At 39.2% G+C, this 20,744-nt stretch overlaps 1 protein-coding gene across 2 annotated transcripts in view; it reads right to left on the bottom strand.

Annotated features, from left to right (window-relative positions):
- vegfc (vascular endothelial growth factor c) overlaps positions 1-7,661 on the bottom strand; it is a 79,924-nt gene extending 72,263 nt beyond the window's left edge. Inside the window, exon 1 of one of the 2 annotated variants that reach the window (XM_023958746.2) lies at positions 7,196-7,661. In XM_023958746.2, the coding sequence (XP_023814514.2) occupies positions 7,196-7,543 (348 nt within the window). In that variant the 5' untranslated portion in view covers positions 7,544-7,661. The remainder of the gene's footprint in view (positions 1-7,195) is intronic. The other variant, NM_001278873.1, reaches the window with a different exon arrangement.
- Between the last annotated feature and the right edge of the window lie 13,083 nt (positions 7,662-20,744).

The following is a 20,744-nucleotide window of genomic DNA, read 5'->3' as shown; positions in this document are numbered from 1 at the left end:
AATGAAATTGTAGATTTTAAGTTGGGCAAGTCATTTTCAAGCAGTAGTCTCAAAATGAGGACCTTTTACAAACATGTTTTAGTGCAAGTGCCAACTTTTCTGTCCTTTCATTGCTTTCTTGTTTTTAATGACACTTTGGAAGAGTGTGCCTTTTTCATGGGCAAATGACAGGAAGGGGGGTATGGTACAGTATATTTTATCCATCAACGAAGGTATTTCTAAATGTTGTTGGTGTAGGATCAGAAGACTGATAGACCTCACCCAGAGAAAACACTCAAAGCAATGAAGCAAAAAATGTTCAGTACTTACAGGTCAAAAGGAAAACTATGACGCCAATAAAAACACAGAGAAGGAGGACAAAACTCAAAGGCAACCATTAGAAACCTCACGAAGACAAATCAGAAATTCGTTCAATGGAAAGGCTGACTTTTAAAAACAACCCAGATGGAAGTCGAAAAAGTCAGGAATCGTTTGGACTTGATTGTCTACAAGCTCAGCAATTGACCTGGTGTTAACATTGATGTGTTATACACAATTTTGTCAGTCTGAGATCTATAATTGGTGTTTCCTGATCCAAACTTGGCTGTTATTTTTGGATTCAAGCTTCTAAAATAAGTCAGGATTGTGGACATGTGCCTAAAACATACACCAATTAATTTTACAAGGGTACAGAGAACTGAAACAGAGAACTATGAAAAACCCTCCTTAAATTGCATAACTGGCCTTACAGCGATCCTTGATAAGGTTCCTGGTACATTCACAAGATGAAAAATGAATTTCCCTCTTGTTCGGTTCAATGGTGACAAATGATTCTGGCAAAACATCCATTTGGCGGGTGTCCCAATTTTTACAAACGGTCAACCAGAGCAATAAACGATGCCAGCAAAAAAAAAAAAAAAAGAAACATTTTACTCTTTTCCAAGAAAAACACTAGCTCGTTTCGAAATCCATGCCACATCTTTTTAAGAAGTTGCATATCGAAAAAAGAAAATCCCACGGAGATTTGGGATGAGGACAGGTCTACCTCCCTCTGGAATGTTTCTGCACAGAAAGTTGAATCCTTTTAACATTTCTAACATTTTGCTGTAATGATATTACAACATTTCATCATCTGTAGTTAAGGAAACTTAGACTACCTTAAGAAATCTCTCAGTTACACCAACACAGGCACAATCTTTACCCATAGTAATGTGACACAAGAAACCAACGTCATTCTCAAATCACAGTCTGGACATGCAAACTCTTACTGAAATAAATGTGAACGAAGGTCACTCAAACATCCCAACAACAGCTTGAAAAAATAACCACTTTGAGAATGAATTAGTTTTGTGAAAATTAGTGGGGGGGTTTTAGTATAAAAACTTAACAAGTCAGTCAAAATGGCTGACAATTCTATATGGTTTCATGCCCTTTAAAAGCTCATGAGAAATAACATAAGAACTCTATTGAGAGTCATCTTTTCTGGGTTACATATCCTAAAAAAAACCTGGGCTACGACTTCCACGTGCATCCTGAGTATCATTCACACACATCAAGTCAGTTGGGTTGTTCTCTCAAATCATTTTTATTTCTTTGTTTTGCTACTACTCTCAAACTCTTCTCACATTTCTCTTACTGTCAATTTTATGGAGACACTAAAATGTTTTGTGCATCGACTGACTCTATGGCTGTTTGGAGAAAATGTTTGTCGTAACTTTTTTGGAAAATGTTTCAAAGTTTAGCTATATGAAAACTAGGCCCAACAAATGAAACAATGGAGTTCCAAAACTCTTTCAGTATGTAAAACATTTTGGAAACTCATTCAATTAAAAAATAATCAATGAAATGTTCCGCCTGATGAGAAAGTAACATAATTCAGCAGCAGAAAAGATATATTGCTACCTAACAACAAATAAGAAAATTGTAAATCTTGGCGGGGAGGTGTTTAGACCTAAGCTTCTACGGAAGGCTCCTTTTAGTAGGACATTTCAAAGAACAATTTATTTGGGAGCATTATAGGGTTCTTTTTAATATTATTACTGACATGTTTTATATTTTGGTTTTATTGTTATTTTTGGACAACTTTGTGTGAAATTCACCTTCCTTTTTTGTTGTAACAAAGAAAATGTATGTCTCATCCTGAACAATAAACTGCAGTGTAAACAAATTACTGTTTTCTAATTGTCATACCTAGAATGATGTCATGGAATAGATAAGACATGTGATCTGCCATCTTATGATATATATTTTAAGAAGCACAGGAGTGATCAATGAAGCTTATTGTCAGTTGAGTAATTTCCTCTCTTCCAACTTATTGTTTTTTTCTACATTTTTTAGGTCTTTTTATCCCCATTTTTCATAAAAATATAGGTGTTCTCATTCCCCTTTACATGACTCAACTGCAGCCTGCAGTCTTTCTTATCACTCGAGTTATACCCCCCCCCCCCCCCCCCCCAAAAAATCGTTTATTTTTGCTACGTGCAGTCTGAGGAAAACTGCAGGCTGCCGTCCAAACATTCAAAGGTAAAAAAAGCAAACTTTTTAACCTATATTTGTTTGTTTAAAGACAAAAACGTGTTCATGCTTTTTTAAATCAATTAGATGAATTCTAGATTTTTTGATTGAAACTGATGAATAAATAATCAAATTTTGGAGCAACTCATCAAAACTTTATGGTTAAAACTGTGACCGGAATGGGTGATACGTACTTGATTGCTGATGAAGTTTTGTTAAGAGTGTGCAAGTAGTACATCTTTACATTATTATGGTCTGCAAACAAACAAAAAAATCTAATCACTCAAACTTTCCATTAATAACAACCTTTTAATCTGAGTTTTGAGCCATGAGAGACAATCACAGCACTCCCAAAAACCCACTATGACACAAATAAAACTGACCACTGAAAATGTCCAGATGGAATCCCTAAGAGGAACCTTCTACATGGTGACATTCAATTTTCTTCAAACCAATTACAGATGCAATTTACATTCACATAAAACATCTGATTATTACCTTTTTCTTAAAATACAAGATAATTCAATATTTCTTTCAGTCATCTGATTTTATCTCTGCTTGTATATTCATTTATTTGATTTATTTTGCTTTTTAACATCTCAATATGTACAAAAAGAATAAACAATCACAGGAAATTGTTCTCTGAAGTTGAACAAAAAGACCAAGGTCGGATGTCCGAATAAGCTGACCATTGTTTTGTTTTTTTATGGAGTATGACTGAGAGAAAGAAGCACATAACCAAAGCTGCACATTTTGTTAGGAGACTTCTTAAAGCAGATGCATGGCTAATCGCAACAATACGACTTCAGATGTTAAAGGAGATAATGCAGATATCCTACTTCTCTTCATGCACACAAACTTTAAAAGAAATCTGATAATGAACTTTTGTATGAATGACTTGGATATTTTTTTCCAAGGTGGAAAAGTGTAAATGTGTCACATCTGATCGTTCCAGTTATTAGATTTCTGTGGTTGTGCAAACATGCTCTTTGACTCAAATGTACATCAAAATGATGTCTATGTCTAGTGGTTTGCGATAGAGTGGCTTAAAAAGATATGGATATCTCCTCATTCAGCAATAAATATAGACTGAAGATGAATCTTATAGTAGCGGAGTTTAAAGAAAAAGCCTCTAATTGTATTTTACGGAGCCCCTTGAAGAAAAAAAACAAACTATTGAAGTAAAAAAAAAATAATAATAACTGGTGCTCACCAGTTACTAGCTATTAATACAAATACCGAATGGCTTCAGTTTGTCGTAAGAATCCAAATGCCAAATATAATTTGGACACTTTGCAAAATAACTGCGATGATGCAGACATCTGGCTCTCCAGAGTTCAACACTCTGTGGGTCATGTTCTTGATCCTTGCATGCAGCCCATTTTGAACGCACTTGGCATGCATCCACCAATATCTATGGAGTTTACCGGATGATCTTACATTTTCCTGAATAAAACCTGATTTTAACTGCTCTAACCCCAGCGCTGAAAGAAACCACATGACTTTAAAACTCATTTAAGATGACTTTCAGAGATGATATAATTGTGACGGGGAGGAAGCAAAGCTGCAATCTCTTTGTAGACAAGTCCGAAAGCAAAGTGACACTCAAATGAGCTCAATCAGCTCAACTTGGGAAAATCCCTCAGTGTGCAAAAGGCCACAAATGACCAGATACTAACTGGGATCTTGTGCGCACCTGTTACTTACTGGCACCGGTTAGTTTTTTTTACTTCAATTGTTTGTTTTCTTCAATGACCCTTTAGGGGTTCCGTAGTATTTCTGGTTCCTTGGAGGAAAATATTTAAAAGAGAAGTGGCAGTCCAATACATTTACGCAGTATGAGCTTCCACTTCTAACTTTAAAACGAAAAAAAGCTTTAAACCATTAGAGAACCTCTTTTTGAAAAATTAGGCTCACTGACTTTTCTTTTGGTCTGTGAGTTAGTCCACATGCATGCCCAGCAGCATTATCTCAAATCTGCTGCTATAAAAATCTGTTTAGTGCACGAGATGCTTAATCCCCAGACACCTGATGTTACGTGAGGTTTAACAGCAGAGATGAGCCGCTGAGGTTTTCCAGTAAAACTTTGAAGAGTGTTAGGAGAGAAACCGGTCAACCCAATTAATACTCTTCTGTGATCAAATGCCTCTGTTTAGCGCTCATCTGCCCCCCTCCCTCACCCTGCCTCTGTGGAAGGCTCTCACACACACACTTGACCCCTGTGACACCTGTCTCTATTCGCTCTTTTCTCTAGCTAATTTGAAAATACCCCTTCTTAATCCCGAACCCCCCGAAGGCCCACCCAAAACTCGCAACCAAGTAACGTTCCCCCTTTTATCCCTGTCTTTGTCGATCCAGTCTCTTCACCAACCTTTGTGAAAGGCTTGTTTAGTGGCGCAGACGTCCAGCGTTTGTTAAAACAGACAAGCAGCAGCTCCTAAAGGTTTTGAAGGACTTGAGTGTGTGCAGACTCTGAAGATGATCCCTCACAAGAACAGCACATATTCTGGAAAACTCAATCTTCTCCTTCATCTTCTCCTGAGACTCTTCCTGGCACCGGTTTAGATTTTACTCATCCAAAACACAAAAAAGAAATAAAACCTGTGTGTGAGTAAGAGGTCAGTAAAAAATGCAGCAGAGGAACCAGTTTTGTTTTTAAATGGTAAAAATGCTTAAGTGTTTCCTGATTCGTTAGTAGTTTTTTTGCCTGGTTTGTAACATCACTTGACGCCAAAGGCCAAACTCCAGCTTATCAAAAGCAGTTTTATGACCCTCTGTTAAAAAAAACTTGATGAAAATATGAACTGAAATATATCAAATACCTCAATATCTGATTTCATTTTACTCTTTTTAGACAACTTTTTAGAAACGTAACATTACTTTCATCTCAACAATACAATACATTCTGTGTCAAATAAATGAGGGGTTAAGTGTTTGTTACCAAATTTAAACCTAACTACTTTATAGTACACAATATCTGTATTTATGGCAAAAAATACCTTTAGCACTCAAAACAATGATTTTTTTTATTAAATATGGTCATTTTCCCGAGCTGGAAGTTCACACACTTATGGACATTTTTATATTTGCACATTCCACATTTTGCATATTTGCACACTTCCGTTGTACACTTTGTAGCTATTGTACATATTGATTTTTTTTTATTATACTTTGTTAGATTTTGTTTTTGCACTGTAATGGTGATTTAATTGTCCAAGTGGACAGTGACAATAAAGGCATATCTATCTATATCTATCTAAGACGCCTCAATCTCTGATTCCCCGGTTTTCGCTCTGTGTGGTTGCCGTTCATTTACAGTAATGACGTCAACCTGGAGCGTGTTTGGGTCTCACCCACAAAAAACAAAAACATCCAAACTTTTGTACAGACGGATGTGCACATTGTGCATGTAAAAGGATAGCGCTTTTCCCAAACACAGCTAGCTCCATGGAGAAAGTGGGTGTTCGCGTTAGCCTGGGGGCGGTGCTGGCAGTGCAGACTCTTCCTGAAAGGGGCTAGTTTTTACTTTTATATGTATGAATGTGAGAACCCGCTCGTTTTCATGGATTGGGAGGGGCTGGTGCTCAGAGAGGCAGGTTTTAAGAGAAATGCTCAGAGATGCGTGAATGGATCAAAATACCGCTTTGGGGTTTCTTTCTGTGAGGAATGAACATTATAATACACTTAAAAGCTCAAAATTTTGATTTAGCATGATATTGGCCCATTTATGTAAATCTTAAGTCGAAGTTAAATATTTAGTAAAGAATAAATGCCAATTAGATCATTATCTGTATAATATTTGTGAGGAAAAAGTGACAACTTGTAGTGCATGGCATGATTAGAATAGAAGAACTTTGGAATCTAAAGACAGAAGACAGTCTGCAGGGAGAAAAAGAAGACGAGAACAAAGTGGAGGTCTGCGTAGACGTGTCTTGACAATAACTTTTAGATGTTAAGTAAGACTAAATAAAATATATTTCTTTTTTGTTTAAACCAAATTTGTGATGTTTTTATAAAACATTTTAAGTGTTCTGTCACAACAAAAGCAGGTCAACTTAAGCACTTTCTAGAGTCTCATCTCATCCGTTACACAAATGTTGCCACATTGACTTGTTCTCCACAAAATGACCCTGCCTTTATCTCACATGTACGGTATTGTCCTCTAAACCTCATAATGCCAGAAAGCTTTATTCAATGATTTGTCTTCATTTTTGCCATAAAACAAACCGTGCTATAAAAGCACAAGACTTTCATTAGGAACTTGTTGCAATATTGCACTGACTGATCTCCTTGAACTCATTTTTGGAACCATTATGAATTACAACAAAGTAGCCCAGTCACACACTGGCTGTTTCTGTTTGGGAGTCCTTTGATTTAAGGAAAATGTCAAAGAGAATATGACAGATCAACACAGCGCATTACAAAAGAAAATCCAAATCTATGCATCAAACTTGATCAAACTTGTGAACAATGAAGGTCAAATGATCATTAACTGATCCTGCAGATCAGTGAGTGAGGAGAATTATTTTACCATGTGTAGTTTGAAAAAAAAAAAGTAATGATAACACAAATCTCCTTACCCCTCAGAACTTAACATGTAATAGTTCTGCCTCACATCTTCAAGGGGTGCGTCTGTCTGTTTCATGAGAACAAGCAGCTGCAGCTGCGGGCTGCAAAGAAGCCGAGCGCACCGCGGACTCACCGGCTCGTCCATCTGCTCCTGCTCGTAGTCTTCATAATAGTCGCTGGCGAGGTTGGAATAAAGCAGATATGCCAGTAAAAGAGATATTCCCAGTAGGTGCATGTTTATATGAAGTCCGGGAGTGTTTATGATCCGACAACCATAAAGACGGGGGATTTTAAAAAACCCTCCACGGTGCCTGAGCCGTCCTGCCTCCCCTCTCTCTCTCTCTCTAGCTCTCTTCTTTGTCTCTCTATCAGGGTGCAAGACTCCAGCCTGCAGCGCGCGCACCGACCCTGGTGTGGATGGACGCAGCGGAGACTGCGGGCGTTCATGAAGAGCGCACGATTCCAGGAAAACCGCCCGCATGCGCCTTCACAATAAAAGCCTCAGAGCACCCGCATGTGTGAAGAGGGGAGGCTGGGAGGAATGTTGGAGGCAGCCAGAGGATAGTTTCCTGGTGACCTCACCATAAATGCTGCGCAACACCCCAGTTTTGACATTTTTCTTTAATTCAACATCACAATTCAAGGCCGGATATAGGCATGGCCAAAAAAAACAACAGCAACATAAAAAGAACAAAAAAGATATAAAACTTTCTATATATGTGATTGATTGATTGGTTGGTGATAGTTTTATATATATATATTTATATTAATGGGCTGATGCTTTGTAATAAATTGTGAAAATTAATTCATTCACCTTCTTGCGTTTTGTCCCTTTTGGGGTCACGGGGCTGCCGGAGCCTATCCCAGCCACTTGTGGGTGAAGGCAGGGGACACCCTGGACAGGTCGCCAGTCTGTCACAGGGTCACGTATCACACACCCAGTCACTTTCACACTCACACCTATGGACAACCCCAGAGAGAACCCACACATGCACGGGGAGAACATGCAAACTTCACACAGAAAGGTCCCCTGTTGATGTTCTGCTTCAAGTCCCCCAGCCAGGACTTGAACCGGGGGCCTTCTTGCTGTGAGGCAAGAACGCCAACCACTGTTCCACCGTGCAGATGATTGATTGACAATAATAAATACAATAAAAAAATTGTATTTATTTGATCAAAATAATGATTGATATTAGGATGGTTTAAGAATAAAGTGGTGTGTCTTACTAGCATTGCTGATTTTTTCCAGTCCTAAAAGTAATTTGCTGATTTCAAATGGACTTTTGGAAACAGTTTTCTGGTGCCTTCTTATTTTCTTTATGTGGGCCAAATCATTCCTTCAATTGGGATAGATTTCAGTGGAGCCCAAAGACATGGAAGCTGGTGTTGACAATGAGAGATATCATATTCAGTAATCCAAATTGAATTATCTGTAAAGTTGGCCACAGCCATGTGCCATCTTGGAGCTGTATGAAGGCATTTAAGGGATGCCAAGCTGGCCCAAATTTGACAGTGAAGGTCTCATAACAGATTCATTTCAGGGATCTTTGGCCAAAGTGTTGATGGCTGACTTTGCTCATCATGTGTCCTGAAACATAAGCTGAATCTGGTGGAAATGTTAAATGTGATGTTTATCAGAGAGTGACTGAAAAGGTTGCAATGTTGCCTTGAATTGGTTTTGTTTGACAGAGTTTGAGCTGTATGCAAAACCTAGGCAAGCACATGTTTGCAGGTTTCATGGAGCCTCTGACGTCTGCAGACAAAGACTCTCCAGTTAGTAAAGAATACCACAAAACTCTTCTTTAAATTAAAACCACAACCAACAAACACAAAATATCTATTACTACGAATACGGCCAACTATGAACTTAAAATTAGATTGAGATCATCTTCTATTTCAACCGGCAAAAAAATGAGACTGACATTTCTCATTGCTTGTCATTTTTTTGAATGTGAAGATACAGGAATCTTAAACAAGTGCACATGCATTCATGTGATGCTCGTGAGAAATATTTTGGTAAGAAACGTTGTCTTTATTAACCATCTTGAAACAATATACCATTACTGGCTTGAATGTCCTTTGCTGATGAATGTTTACTGACGTCTTTCCAGATCAAGCACCTTCATAATCTATGTATGTAAAGATAATAACTGCTTGATTCCTCACAAGTGTTTTTTTACACACTCAGAGTACAGAGGAGGTGCAATAAGAAAACCAAGACAAACATTAAACGGGTGTCTCAAAGGAGGACAGGTTTGGGGCATCCAAACATTTAGTGAGAGCTTGTTTAAATCAATGGAATAGGAACCAGTAAAGAGGATTTTAAACTTTCACATTCAAGATTTTCCAAATTTCACCTTCCTTCTGCAGACTTTTCGCTCGAAAGACTTTTTATTAGACGTGTTCACTTGAAAGTGTGTTGCCGAGGGCGATGTGAATGCAGCTTTATGGGTTGTTGTATTTTTGTCGTCTTTTCATGGCATCTTTTCTTATTAAATCTTGGACTTCCCTGGATCTGACATCTTAGGTTCTTCTATTATCAGACACAGTTGTGTTTTTTCACATACCTTACATGTTTCGTGTCCAGAGTTCCCTGGATCTGTTTGAGTCCTTCCTGCTCCTGGGTTTCACTGCCGGCCACCCGTAACAGCAATGTCATTGCAGGAGTTCAACATGTGGACTTTCCCAACAATAGCTTCACAAGGGGCTTCCTAAAGGTGTTTGATGAAAGCATCTGCTCAGCCTCAACAAATGAAAGCCCACTCATAAAGCCAGTTTTGAATCATCACAGACCTATGGGATACAATTACATTTCAAATTCCAAAGGCCACTAGTTGTGCTTTCATGACAAAGGTCCAACTCAGAGAAGAACTCTTGGTTTACATTCTTACTCATTCCACTCAACAGGGTGAGCAGGCTCAGCTGGAGTGACTTGACATGTTGAAAAAAAAAAATCATCAGTTGTTGAACAGACCTCAAGATAAAGTAAAGTTCTGACTCATGCACACGGCAATGAAATGGAAATCTTTAACCACGCAGGGGTCTGAAAGCCTCTTTGAGTTTAGAGAAAACGGATGTGTGGGCTCGAAAGAAGAGAAAAAGGATGCTTTGCAGACATTTGCGGTATGTGAAATCCATCAGTGCGGTCAACTTTCCAAGGACTTACATGATCCAAACACGAATCCACATTTCTAAGAGGAATAAAAGCAGATGTTTACAAATATTTAAAAGGAACTTTTCATTTGTTTTCTCAATCATTCTTTGTATTTTATGTTTTTCTAAAATGGGTTTAATCAGACTGAAAGTAGTTTGATGTTCTATGTGTTTTTCTGCAGTTTGCCTCATTAGAATCAAAGAGATCTCTATCTCACTTTGAAGTTTTGGAATGGCCTTCAGAGGTCAAGGTGTCCAAGTTACCGGTGTTTAGATATTACTTGTCACCATGACAATAGCCGTAGATTTGAAGACATGAATGAAATTGCGAAAAGGGAGATATTAACTAAACATGGACTCATTTCAAGGTTTTGAACTGCAACAGCTCTGTAATAATATTCACTCATTCTGTTTTTCAGCCATGATCTAGATCAGGTTGAATGCAGGTCCTGTGTTTTCTTTTTTCACGTATAATCTTTATTTTCTGGGCTATTGCCTACCCTTTTTGTAGATCTTTTTTTGAACTTTCCATAGCCTGCTTAAGTGCATCAACTGCTTTGGTAGAATAATGTTTATGTGTCACATAATAGATAATGGCCAACGAAGTATGCATTATTAGAAATAAACACACGATGTGGAAGCCTGAATGGTTATGTCACAATAACAGACTGGTTCCAAGTGCAGCAGGTTTATTAGCTCAGCTGAAAGTCCACAAATCTAAATCAGGGTCAGGCAGGAAGGTGTCAATAACGGGCATGAAAGCATCAGAGAAGAGACAGGTTAGTCAGGATCCGAGCGAGAGTCGGGGCAGGCGGTAGGTAAACTGAGTCAGAAACAGAAAATTAGATCCACATACAACACTCTGTAATGAAGGCAGAACCACACAAATACTTCTCACTGAGTGGGGCTCAGTGCAGTGGTTACGTATGCTAAGAGTGATCGAGTCAATGGGAGTCAGGAGTGTGGCATCCAGGAAGTGCACGCTGGGGTTGCTGGGAGATGAAGTGCATTCAGTATTCTGGAGATGGTTCCCGCTTTTTCGGTTTGGATTGCATTTTTCATAAAAAGCAGACTATTGGATAAATGGTGTGGTGCGGTTGACACAGCAACATAACGCGCTGCTGAGCCAGCTGAGCCCGCACTGACCTCGACTGTGGCAGCTAAAGAAAGCAAAATATATATTGATCGTAACAATCAGTTAGAAAAGCATCAGTTCAGAGAGAAAGTTTACCTCTTATTGCTTGTTTTTGTCCAGATAATGAAGCAGAAGTTTGTTTTAAAGAAGCCAGCACAGTGATAAAGAATATGTAAGCTGTGTGACCGGAAATTTAAATTTACATGTTTTTAGGTGAGCAATATTTCTGTGGATTATCACTTTTAATCCACACCCAACAGCCATTCAAAATCGAGTATTCACCCAGACCATGGTATAAGACTTAATAATGTTGTTCATATCGGTGATTTAACTTTAATATTTTATAAATGCAAAATTTCTAAATCAGCTCAAATCCAAACTTTTTTTCATCAGTTTGAGGTTTTTGTTAAATTGCTGTCTTTAATGTTGGTGCTCCAACTGTGTAAAAGGCTGTTTTTACACCTGAGCAATGGACTAAGATAAACTGATTTCAGAGTGCAAAATAAATTCTGAATTGTTGCTCACTTTGGTTTGCTTTCACAAATGGAACTCGGGAGAGATCCAAACACAGAAGCGCACCAAATCTCCAGGAGAATTTCTGTTGTCGGGTCTTTTTAAAAACCCACTCCAATGAAAATATGGTTATTGTGTTTTTAAATATGTTCTCCATTTGCTCATGATGGAGGACATTTTATTCAAAATGTTGTGAACCAGGAACAGACCAAAAATGCAGTTGAAAAAAGTTTGAAGCAGTGACATTGGTGCTAAAATTAGCGGGCCCCAAGCTCCCTGCTCCACTCCATTCCCATGTGTCCACCTGCAGACAAATAGATCCATGTCCGTCTATGTTTTCCTAGTCTGAGCTGGCTCCAGCAGAATGTCAGAAAGCCCTCTCTCCTACAGACACATCCAACTAACTGTAGAGTCTGAAAGTATTTCTGCAGCTGGAAAGACTGCTGTACTTGAAGCCTTGAGGAGAAACAGGGAATGCCCCGTCCCCTGAGGTGCTACTTTGTGGTTGACCACTCTCGCAGACATACAGCCGTTCAGTTATACAAATAGTGGATCTTCTGTCATGAAGTCAGCTATTCAGACAGTTGCTGAAGCATTTTATTAGCCCCAGCTCTGAGATTACCTGTCAACCCATTCAAGGTTTACCCCTCCGTCAGCTGTGGTGAGCTCCGGCAACATGTGATTCTCTAGGACAGCATGTATCCATGCTGTGTACCTGCTACAAAAGCGGCTGTAGTCTATCTCAGCTGTCAGTGCAAAGGCAGGATTTGGTCTCAGCAGTTGCCAGTCCATCACGAGATGACAGAACCAGCTCAGTCAGTATCAAATTTAAAAAGACACCTTTTCAGACAGCTGCAGGAAGTTGAGGAAAACCTCATGCAGACAGTGACAGGAAAACCTGCAAACCTCAAAGAAAACAGTCAACATCAGATCCAGGAGCCTTTTTAAAGTGAAGAAACCACTTCGGGACCAATCTGCCCACAGGGTATGTCAAGACCCATAAAACCCAAAGCATCCTGATTGCTACCAGCACAGAATTTAGGAATTTTGATGACTGACTACGTCTTTAGTGCAAGTTTAAAAATAAAAACACTGAAGTTCAATGACACATTTGAAAAAATAAATGTGACTTTGCGAGCAAAGAACTTTTGGATCACTTTGTGAGTGTCTCTTTCTAAGACCTGATAAAAATCAGATGGTTCTGTGTTTAATAAAAAAAAACTGTGTGTGCGAATATGTGTGTGTGCTGCAGTAATGCAGCAGTCCAGTCACATTGTGGTCATTTTTGTCTCCCGGAATCGAACAACAATGGGCAAGGTAATCTTGTGTTTTATTTGTGTGCGTGTGGGAAGGGGGGGTTACTGTGTGTGTCCATGGACTTTGTAAAATGAAAAAGACAGTTTTTCAGTTGTGATTCATTTAGCTTTCTTCATATTTTTCCTTTTTCGAAGAGCTGCCTTTATTGAAGGACACGAGTTACAGGAAATGCTTTGCAGTCTATTGTGATTTAGGTCATTGTGTTTTGCAGTTGGAAAATGTTTGCTTATATCCTAAAAATACACCTAAACTAAAAGAAAAAAATGTTTTGAGAAAAGGGTTAAAACGCTACATCACAGTTTTCAAGCAACATTTTTATGTTACACCAATGCAGAATCCCAATAAGATACAGACTTAGCTGGAAAATAAAATATGTTTATTGTCTCAGTCGAATTTTATCAAAATAGATGAGAAGCTTGAAGAGACCTCTGGACCCTCCTACAGCAGGGCTGTGGCAGCAAGTAAACTATCTATTGGAAATTTCCATGGTGAGTGGTAATGGCTGCTTGAGTGCATCAATAATACATATATATAATATATTACCTTTGACACAATAAAGAATGGTTTATTATAAAATATTAGTTATTATCCTGGGCTCTTTTCCTACCTGAAAGTAAGAAGACTCCATCTCTGATTCACCACCTTTCGCTCCTTGTGGGTGCCACCCATTTAATGACGTCAAACTAGAGCAGTGTTTTTCAACCAGTGTGCCGTGGCACACTAGTGTGCCGTGGGAGATTGTCAGGTGTGCCGTGGGAAATTGCTCTCATACACTGATGTAAAAACATTTACCATCTCCAGGATATCAGCCCTGTGTTCATCCAAACAGGCCCTGATAAAACACTGAGTAGTTAGGAATATGAAAGATCGTAAAATATTTTTCTTTGTGTTTATTTGATTATACTAAAGACACTTTGATAAGAATGACAGTACCGCAATTTAGCCGTAGCTTCAGCTTTTTTCGGAAAAGTCCAGCCCCTTTAACTGCCTCCACCAATCATTCTTGGAGGCTTAATCACACATCATCAGTCTGACCAATCAGAAGTGGCTAAAGTCTTCACTTCCTTGTTCCGATTCTGCTCATAAAGTCGCTTAGTTCCAACAAAAATACCAGCTAAAGCTCGTTTTTAGCGGTGTAGCTTTCCGCGGCATCTGGTGTCAGACCGTGGAACATGTGAACAAAACAATGAAGCCCCGAGACACTAGTCTGTCTGCGTTTGGCGGCTGTTTGCACTACATCTCCAATGTTGTATTGTGTTAAAGCGACAGTGTCTTAGCGCACAATAAGTCTCGTTAAACGCCGACGTTGTTAAACGTCTTGAAACCACAACGAATACACATCAATCATCACACATAATCATCATTATTATGTCTTTTAGAAAAAACAGCTGGAGCTTCCAGCTTTTTCTGTCACAATTGTCACAAAAAATGCATGTGAGATTGCGGAGGGGCTGTAAATCAATACAGACTATAGAGTTTCTCCTTTTTTTTAATTTTTGGTTTCTGGTGTGCCGCGGGATTTTTGTCAAGGTTAAAGTGTGCCGTGGCTCAAAAAGGTTGAAAAACACTGAACTAGAGGGTGCTTGGGTCTCACCCATGAAAAACAATATCCAAACTTCTGTAAAGATGGATGTGCATGTGCATGTAAAAGGATAGTGTTTTTGTGCCAATCAGCACTAGCTCTGTGGAGAAAGTGGGTGTTTGTGTGGTGCTGGAAGCGCAGACTCTGTCTGGAAGGGGCTGTTCCTCACTTATCTACATCATAATGTGAGAACCCGCTCGTTTTCATGGATTGGGAGGGAGCAGGGTTTTAGAGGAATACTCAGAGATGCGCGAATGGATCAAAATATCGCTTTGGGTTTTTTTATTGTGAGGAATGAACATTATAATACACCTAAAAGATCAAAAAAGTTTATTTTGCATTATATAGATCCTTAAATGTAAATTTGAAGTCGAAGTTAAATATTTAGTAAAGCAAAATTGCCAATAAGATAATTATCTGTATAATATTTGTCAGAAAAAAGTAACAACTTAAAATGTATGGCATATTTAGGATAGAAGAAGTTTGGAAACCAGAGACATAAGACAGTTTACAGGTAGAAAAAGAAGATGGCCACAACAAACTGAAGGTCTGCATCGACATGTCTTGACAATAACTTTTGCAGTTAATCAAGACTAAATAAAAATTATGAAACGTCATGGTAAAAGGGGTTGCTCACTTGATGGAAGGAATCTCCAGACTAATGTCCCAGGAAGAAGCTTTCACAGGCCTTTTAGCTCAGGAGGTCCAAATAGAATTATGATCAGCTTCCAACTCTTGCCCAACAGGCAAAATCCAAATCCAGAAAGACAAAAACAGTTAGGGCATAGGGCAAAACTCTTACACGCACTTTACACTCTGGCACCAGGTGCACTACAAGAGCTATTTAAGGGGAGGAAGCCACAGGTGAAATGAGTGACGCAATTAGCATAACAGAGTGCTGACAGCAGAGGGAGAGAGAACAGACTCTCAAGCATGAAACTTTCAGTCATCCAAAAATAAAATCCAATTTGCCAAAAGAAAACCGTGGCCATCCTAAAAAAAAATGTTTTTATTTTTTTTTACCATGTCACATCAAAACCTTTACCTTTTTTGAAGCCATTCAGATGTGAACCCAACGATGTGTTCCAGATTATTTTTCTGATGCTAAATCCCAGATTAGGCAGTGCCCTTTCTACATTTTTTAAACAAAAAGTCAATTTCTCATTACGATGAGTACACTAGCCATTTATCACACCTTCTTCGCTGTAGACTGTTCTTTTGACCATTTTTGCCCTTATGTCACTGTTGCAGTCAAGAACTCGTTTGTCTCTTATCTCTTTCTGAACACATTTGAGTGTTTTTGCCTTTGCTCTTTGAAAAGATCATGTTCTTTTTCTTTTCTTAGACGTATACAGTGACCTATGCGTCCATATATTTAATTGATTACCTTTGGCACAACTAAAGAATGCTTTTCCATTGCTTAATAGTTATTTTCCTGAATTATTTTCCTACCTGGAGGTACGATGCCTCGATCTCTGATTCACCGCCTTTCGCTCCTTGTGAGGTGATTTTGCATAGACCCTTTAATAATTATGTTTAACAATCATATTTCGCATTTAAGTTAGGATGCTGTTCACTGACATTTAGACATTTGTATTTGTAAGTAGTTTGACTTAATGGGGATACAACTGCAGCAAATGCAAGTGGGCATTTTAGTTTGTAGCTAAACTATAAACAGCAATTTCTTTTTGTCATCCGTGTTCAGTTTTAGGATTTTTTTTTCCTTTTGTCAAATGCAAAGATGAAAACTTAGTAAATTTTTCTCAGAAACTGTGAGAGGAAAACTCTAGGCCAAAGTAAATGACATTTTTTTCCTTCCATTTGTCTAACAGAAAGAAAAAAAATCCCATGTAAAGTCTACACAATTGTAATACCGTAATTTCCGGACTACAAGCCGCTACTTTTTTCCTGCGCTTACAGCCCTGCGGCTTATTCAGTGACGCGGCTGATTTATGGATTTAATTAGCGGCCGCCATGTACGGACTTTCGGACTCAGTGAATAGTTTGAATTCTTTATCTAACACCAAGCACAAGGCATTTATATTCAACACACCTCTAAGCAGCCAAACAGCATGGACTTGACTTCAGGTCTTAGACACTTCAGTCATGGTTCAACAAAATGAAACACGCATGCCCAGCCGCATCCCAGAATCCTTTGGTGCCATTAGACTCAACGTGCACCAGATCGCCGCTACAATATGATGAAGCTTTCAAGTTAAAAGCAATCGTTAAAAGCAGCGTAAAAAAATCCACCGTCACCAACGGGTTTGGAAAAGCCGGTCAGCTGCGTGACGGAGAGAACAGCGCATGGAGTGAATTTACACTCCATTTACGGTTTCTAAGGAAACCGTAAAAGCGGAATTTTGCTTTGAAAAACTCGCAGCCTCCGTGTGAGCTGGAGACTGGGTGTCGTGTGAGCTGCGGGGCCGATGGCAGTCTGATGGCTCCCACACGTAACAACGCACCCGCCCCTCATACACAAAACGTACAGTATTAAGTCTGATTGCTTTGCACAGAAACGATTTGCTCCATCCACCGGCGCAATGGGGACGAAGTGCTCCTCCTTGAAGCCGCCCTGGCCAGAGGTGTCGGAGTAGATAGGAAGGGGAGACAAGGAGCGCGCGGGGCGGGAGCGGAGCGCAGAGGCTTCTGAATTCTGACGCACGCGCCGCACTGAGGCGCGCGTATCACGCTGAGGCGCGCGCTTTTCAGTCGCCGCTGCTGTATTTTACTGGTGTGTTTTTTAACCAGCCCTGTTACTCTCATAACGCTGCCGCGACACAAGCGGAAGGAGAGCTGTACCCGTTCACCCCTCCATGCACTGCTGATACTTGCTCATTCTTAAACACGTACAACAGAATGGCGAGCCCGGCATTGGCCCCGCCTTTAGCCCCTAAGACTCATGGGAAATGGGGAATCGCGGATGTAAATTTCCTCATCATAACTGAGGGATGTAATGTTGATTATATGGTTACTGTTTGTAATTTTATGTATGATACCTAGATTGTCAATAAGTAAAAAAAAAAAATGAAATAAAAACACCATAACTGAGGAACTTGTGAACAGAATAGAGGTCCATGCTGTTTGACAGATGTCGATACACTCAAATACATGAGCCAGAGGCAAAGCTGGCACCACCCACAATGTGCTAATGAATTGCACTCACTTTGGGATGCTGGCCGTGATCTGTCAGGATGACAATATCGCCTAACACATGCGCGGCTTGTACTCTGACGCGGCTTGTGTATGTATAAAACTAATTAAACACGTGAAAATGGGTGGGTGCGGCTTGTAATCGGTTGCGCGTTGTAGTCCGGAATTTACGGTAATTGAAATGCTTAATATTTTACCCTGCTGAGAAGGAGGTGAGCCTCTTTTGAAGGCAAAGAGTAATGTACTTATTTTGAATCCCACTTCATCTCTGGGTTTTAACAAGACCACTTAGCTGTCTATTCCAAGGTTAAGAAAACGGCTGAGTTGCAAGAAAGTAAATCCAAGAATTGGTTAGTTATGACCTCTGAAACTTTAGCAAATCTATCTTTAAAGCATCTCTCATTAATAAGGAAACCATTAAATTAGAAAATAAACGTCTTAAGAAAAGGAAAAAGGGCCTGAACAGGACAAAGTGTCATACTTGCATACCCCCAAATTAATATAACTTATACAATCTATGAATTATCATTTTATTGTGATAAGAGAATCCCAAAACCTGAGAGCATGCAATTTTATTTGTAGCTTTGGTGTTAATAGTATTGCAATGGAAAATAGCTGTAATGATAGTTAATCTAATAACGTCCCAAAGTGGATTTTGGACATTGGAATGTCAAAAATAGGGATGGACTGAGATTTTCATTTAGGAGATTCCAGTTTAAGAGCATTATTTCTTTCTTTGCATTCATCCAATTTGAGTTTCACACTGTTGGTTTGTCCTCTAGTTTAGCAGTCACAGCTTCTTGATAAGGATGGGATACACTCATTACTCATGCAAACTGTTGTAACTTTGTTTTAAAACCTCTCAAACACTGCTTCCTCCGAAAGCACACTGTAATTTAGGACCGACAAATCTAAAAAGGCTCAAGAACAGAAAATAATTTATCATAAAACCACCTAGCATGTGGTGGAGATATCAAAAAGGTTTGTCTCCCTGGAGTTCTCGAGAGGTGTAGGTGAATATTCAGCAAACTCAGGGCAAGATGAGGAACAGTGGTGAACAGGCTAGCGATGAGGTTAATCCAGCAAACAATTCAAAGGGTAATCCAGGTCCAAGAACAAAAGTCAGAAAACTTTGTAAAATCACAGGCAGCACCAGGTCCAAGAGCTACAGGAAACTGGTGGGGAAGCAGAGGATTATGTGCAGTTCAGAACAGAAGAGGGTGATTAGTCTGGTGAGGAGGGAAGAGAGTGTGCCAATGACCTAACAGCCAACAGCTGCAGGAGGTCTGTCAGCACCAGAGAACATGACAAGAAGTGGAGATAGGGTCCAGCATCCATGTGACCCTGAGGGGATCAAGCAGGTTTGGAAGATAGATGGATGGTTTTGAAATCTTGGAAAAACTGTGAAAAGATTGGGTCAACAATGCAGAATCTTTTCAAGTTGTCAGTAGTCCACTGTCATGGTCTCAAATTCTCAATGCTTATGTGGAGGAGGACATAAAACATTCGAACGAAATCCATTTCTATTGAAAGAGCCACTCCAATGATCTTCTGATCTATTGTAGAAGGGTTCTCAGCCGTCTTTCACTTATGATTACACCGTTTCTAGCCAAAATCCAAAAGCTTGTTGTTTACTAGGACGTAGTTTCTGAAGAGCTGTAGAGGTTCATCTGAAATTTGCCTCTGAGTTGAATGCAGGACCTCTGGCGTGGAGCGGGATAGCTTGGAGCAGGAAGCTTGTGGCCCCCCGGCAAATTTTCTACATCACAGATCCGCTCTTCTTCAAAACTGCATTTTTTTGTCTGCTCCTGATTCACAATGATTTGAATAAATAAATGCAATTTCGAGCTCAAATTTCTTAATTTCATCAGAAAATACCACAAGACCATGTTAAAAATACCCCAAAATCTTTTCATCAGAGTGGGTATTTAATAGATCTCAATCTAAGTCCTCTTTTTTTAATGTAAAGTCTGCGTTCTTCAAACAAATTTATGAATTTTAAATATTGTGGATTCATTCAGATTAGCGAAATTATGTGAAATATTTAATGCCCCTGATAGAAAACAGTTAAAAGTCTTTAACTCACAGACTGTGCTGCAGTCAGACAGACCAGCAGGAGAAAATTGTGCTTGTTGTTCTCCCTCTCTTCGTCTCTCCATCCTTTTGTTATATAAACAGCAAATCCTTGGCTCAACAATGACCTTTTAGTTGGGCAATTAATGGAGCACCCATACACACGTACACAGAACATCTAAACACTAATAACTCAGACCCCCCAGAAACAGCAGGTCAAGGTCCGACACACTAACTGCTAATCTGTCTGAGAGTGTGTGTTCATTCCATTGTGTGTCAGTGTTTCAGTGTTCTCTAATTGGAATGCTATGCTTTTTGTCATGCAATCACAGACGCCTGTGGAATTTGAGCTGATATGAAAATAATTGCTTCACTTTGGCTTTTTCAGATGTTGTAACAAACAGTGGGGGTTTTTTCAGAGTCAGAAAGGGACCACATTATGGCTCAGCATCAACACTTTGGCTTTTTTATGACCTGCTCACATAATGTGTTTTTTTATTTATTTAAATTATATGTTCCTCCATACTTAAACATACACCTAAAGCTTTCCCTTATCTATACAAAAGTTATCTCTTGTCACTTTTAGGCCAGATTTTAAAACACAAAATTTCAGTTGGTTTGCAGGGATGGTTTTATTTATGCGATTTGGGTGGCAGTCCATCTGGGAAATCTTGTCTGCCAATACCAAAGAGCTTGTTGATTTTTCTATTTACTTCTGCTACTGTGCTCAGAAAGTGACTGCAAGAATCTCTGATT

Source organism: Oryzias latipes, chromosome 1 (assembly GCF_053564925.1).
Source record: "Oryzias latipes strain Hd-rR chromosome 1, Olatipes_Hd-rR_3.1".
In the NCBI taxonomy this organism is placed as follows: Eukaryota; Metazoa; Chordata; class Actinopteri; order Beloniformes; family Adrianichthyidae; genus Oryzias; species Oryzias latipes.
Note: the sequence above shows the minus strand (reverse complement) of the source record. Positions and strands in the feature narration are given on the sequence as shown.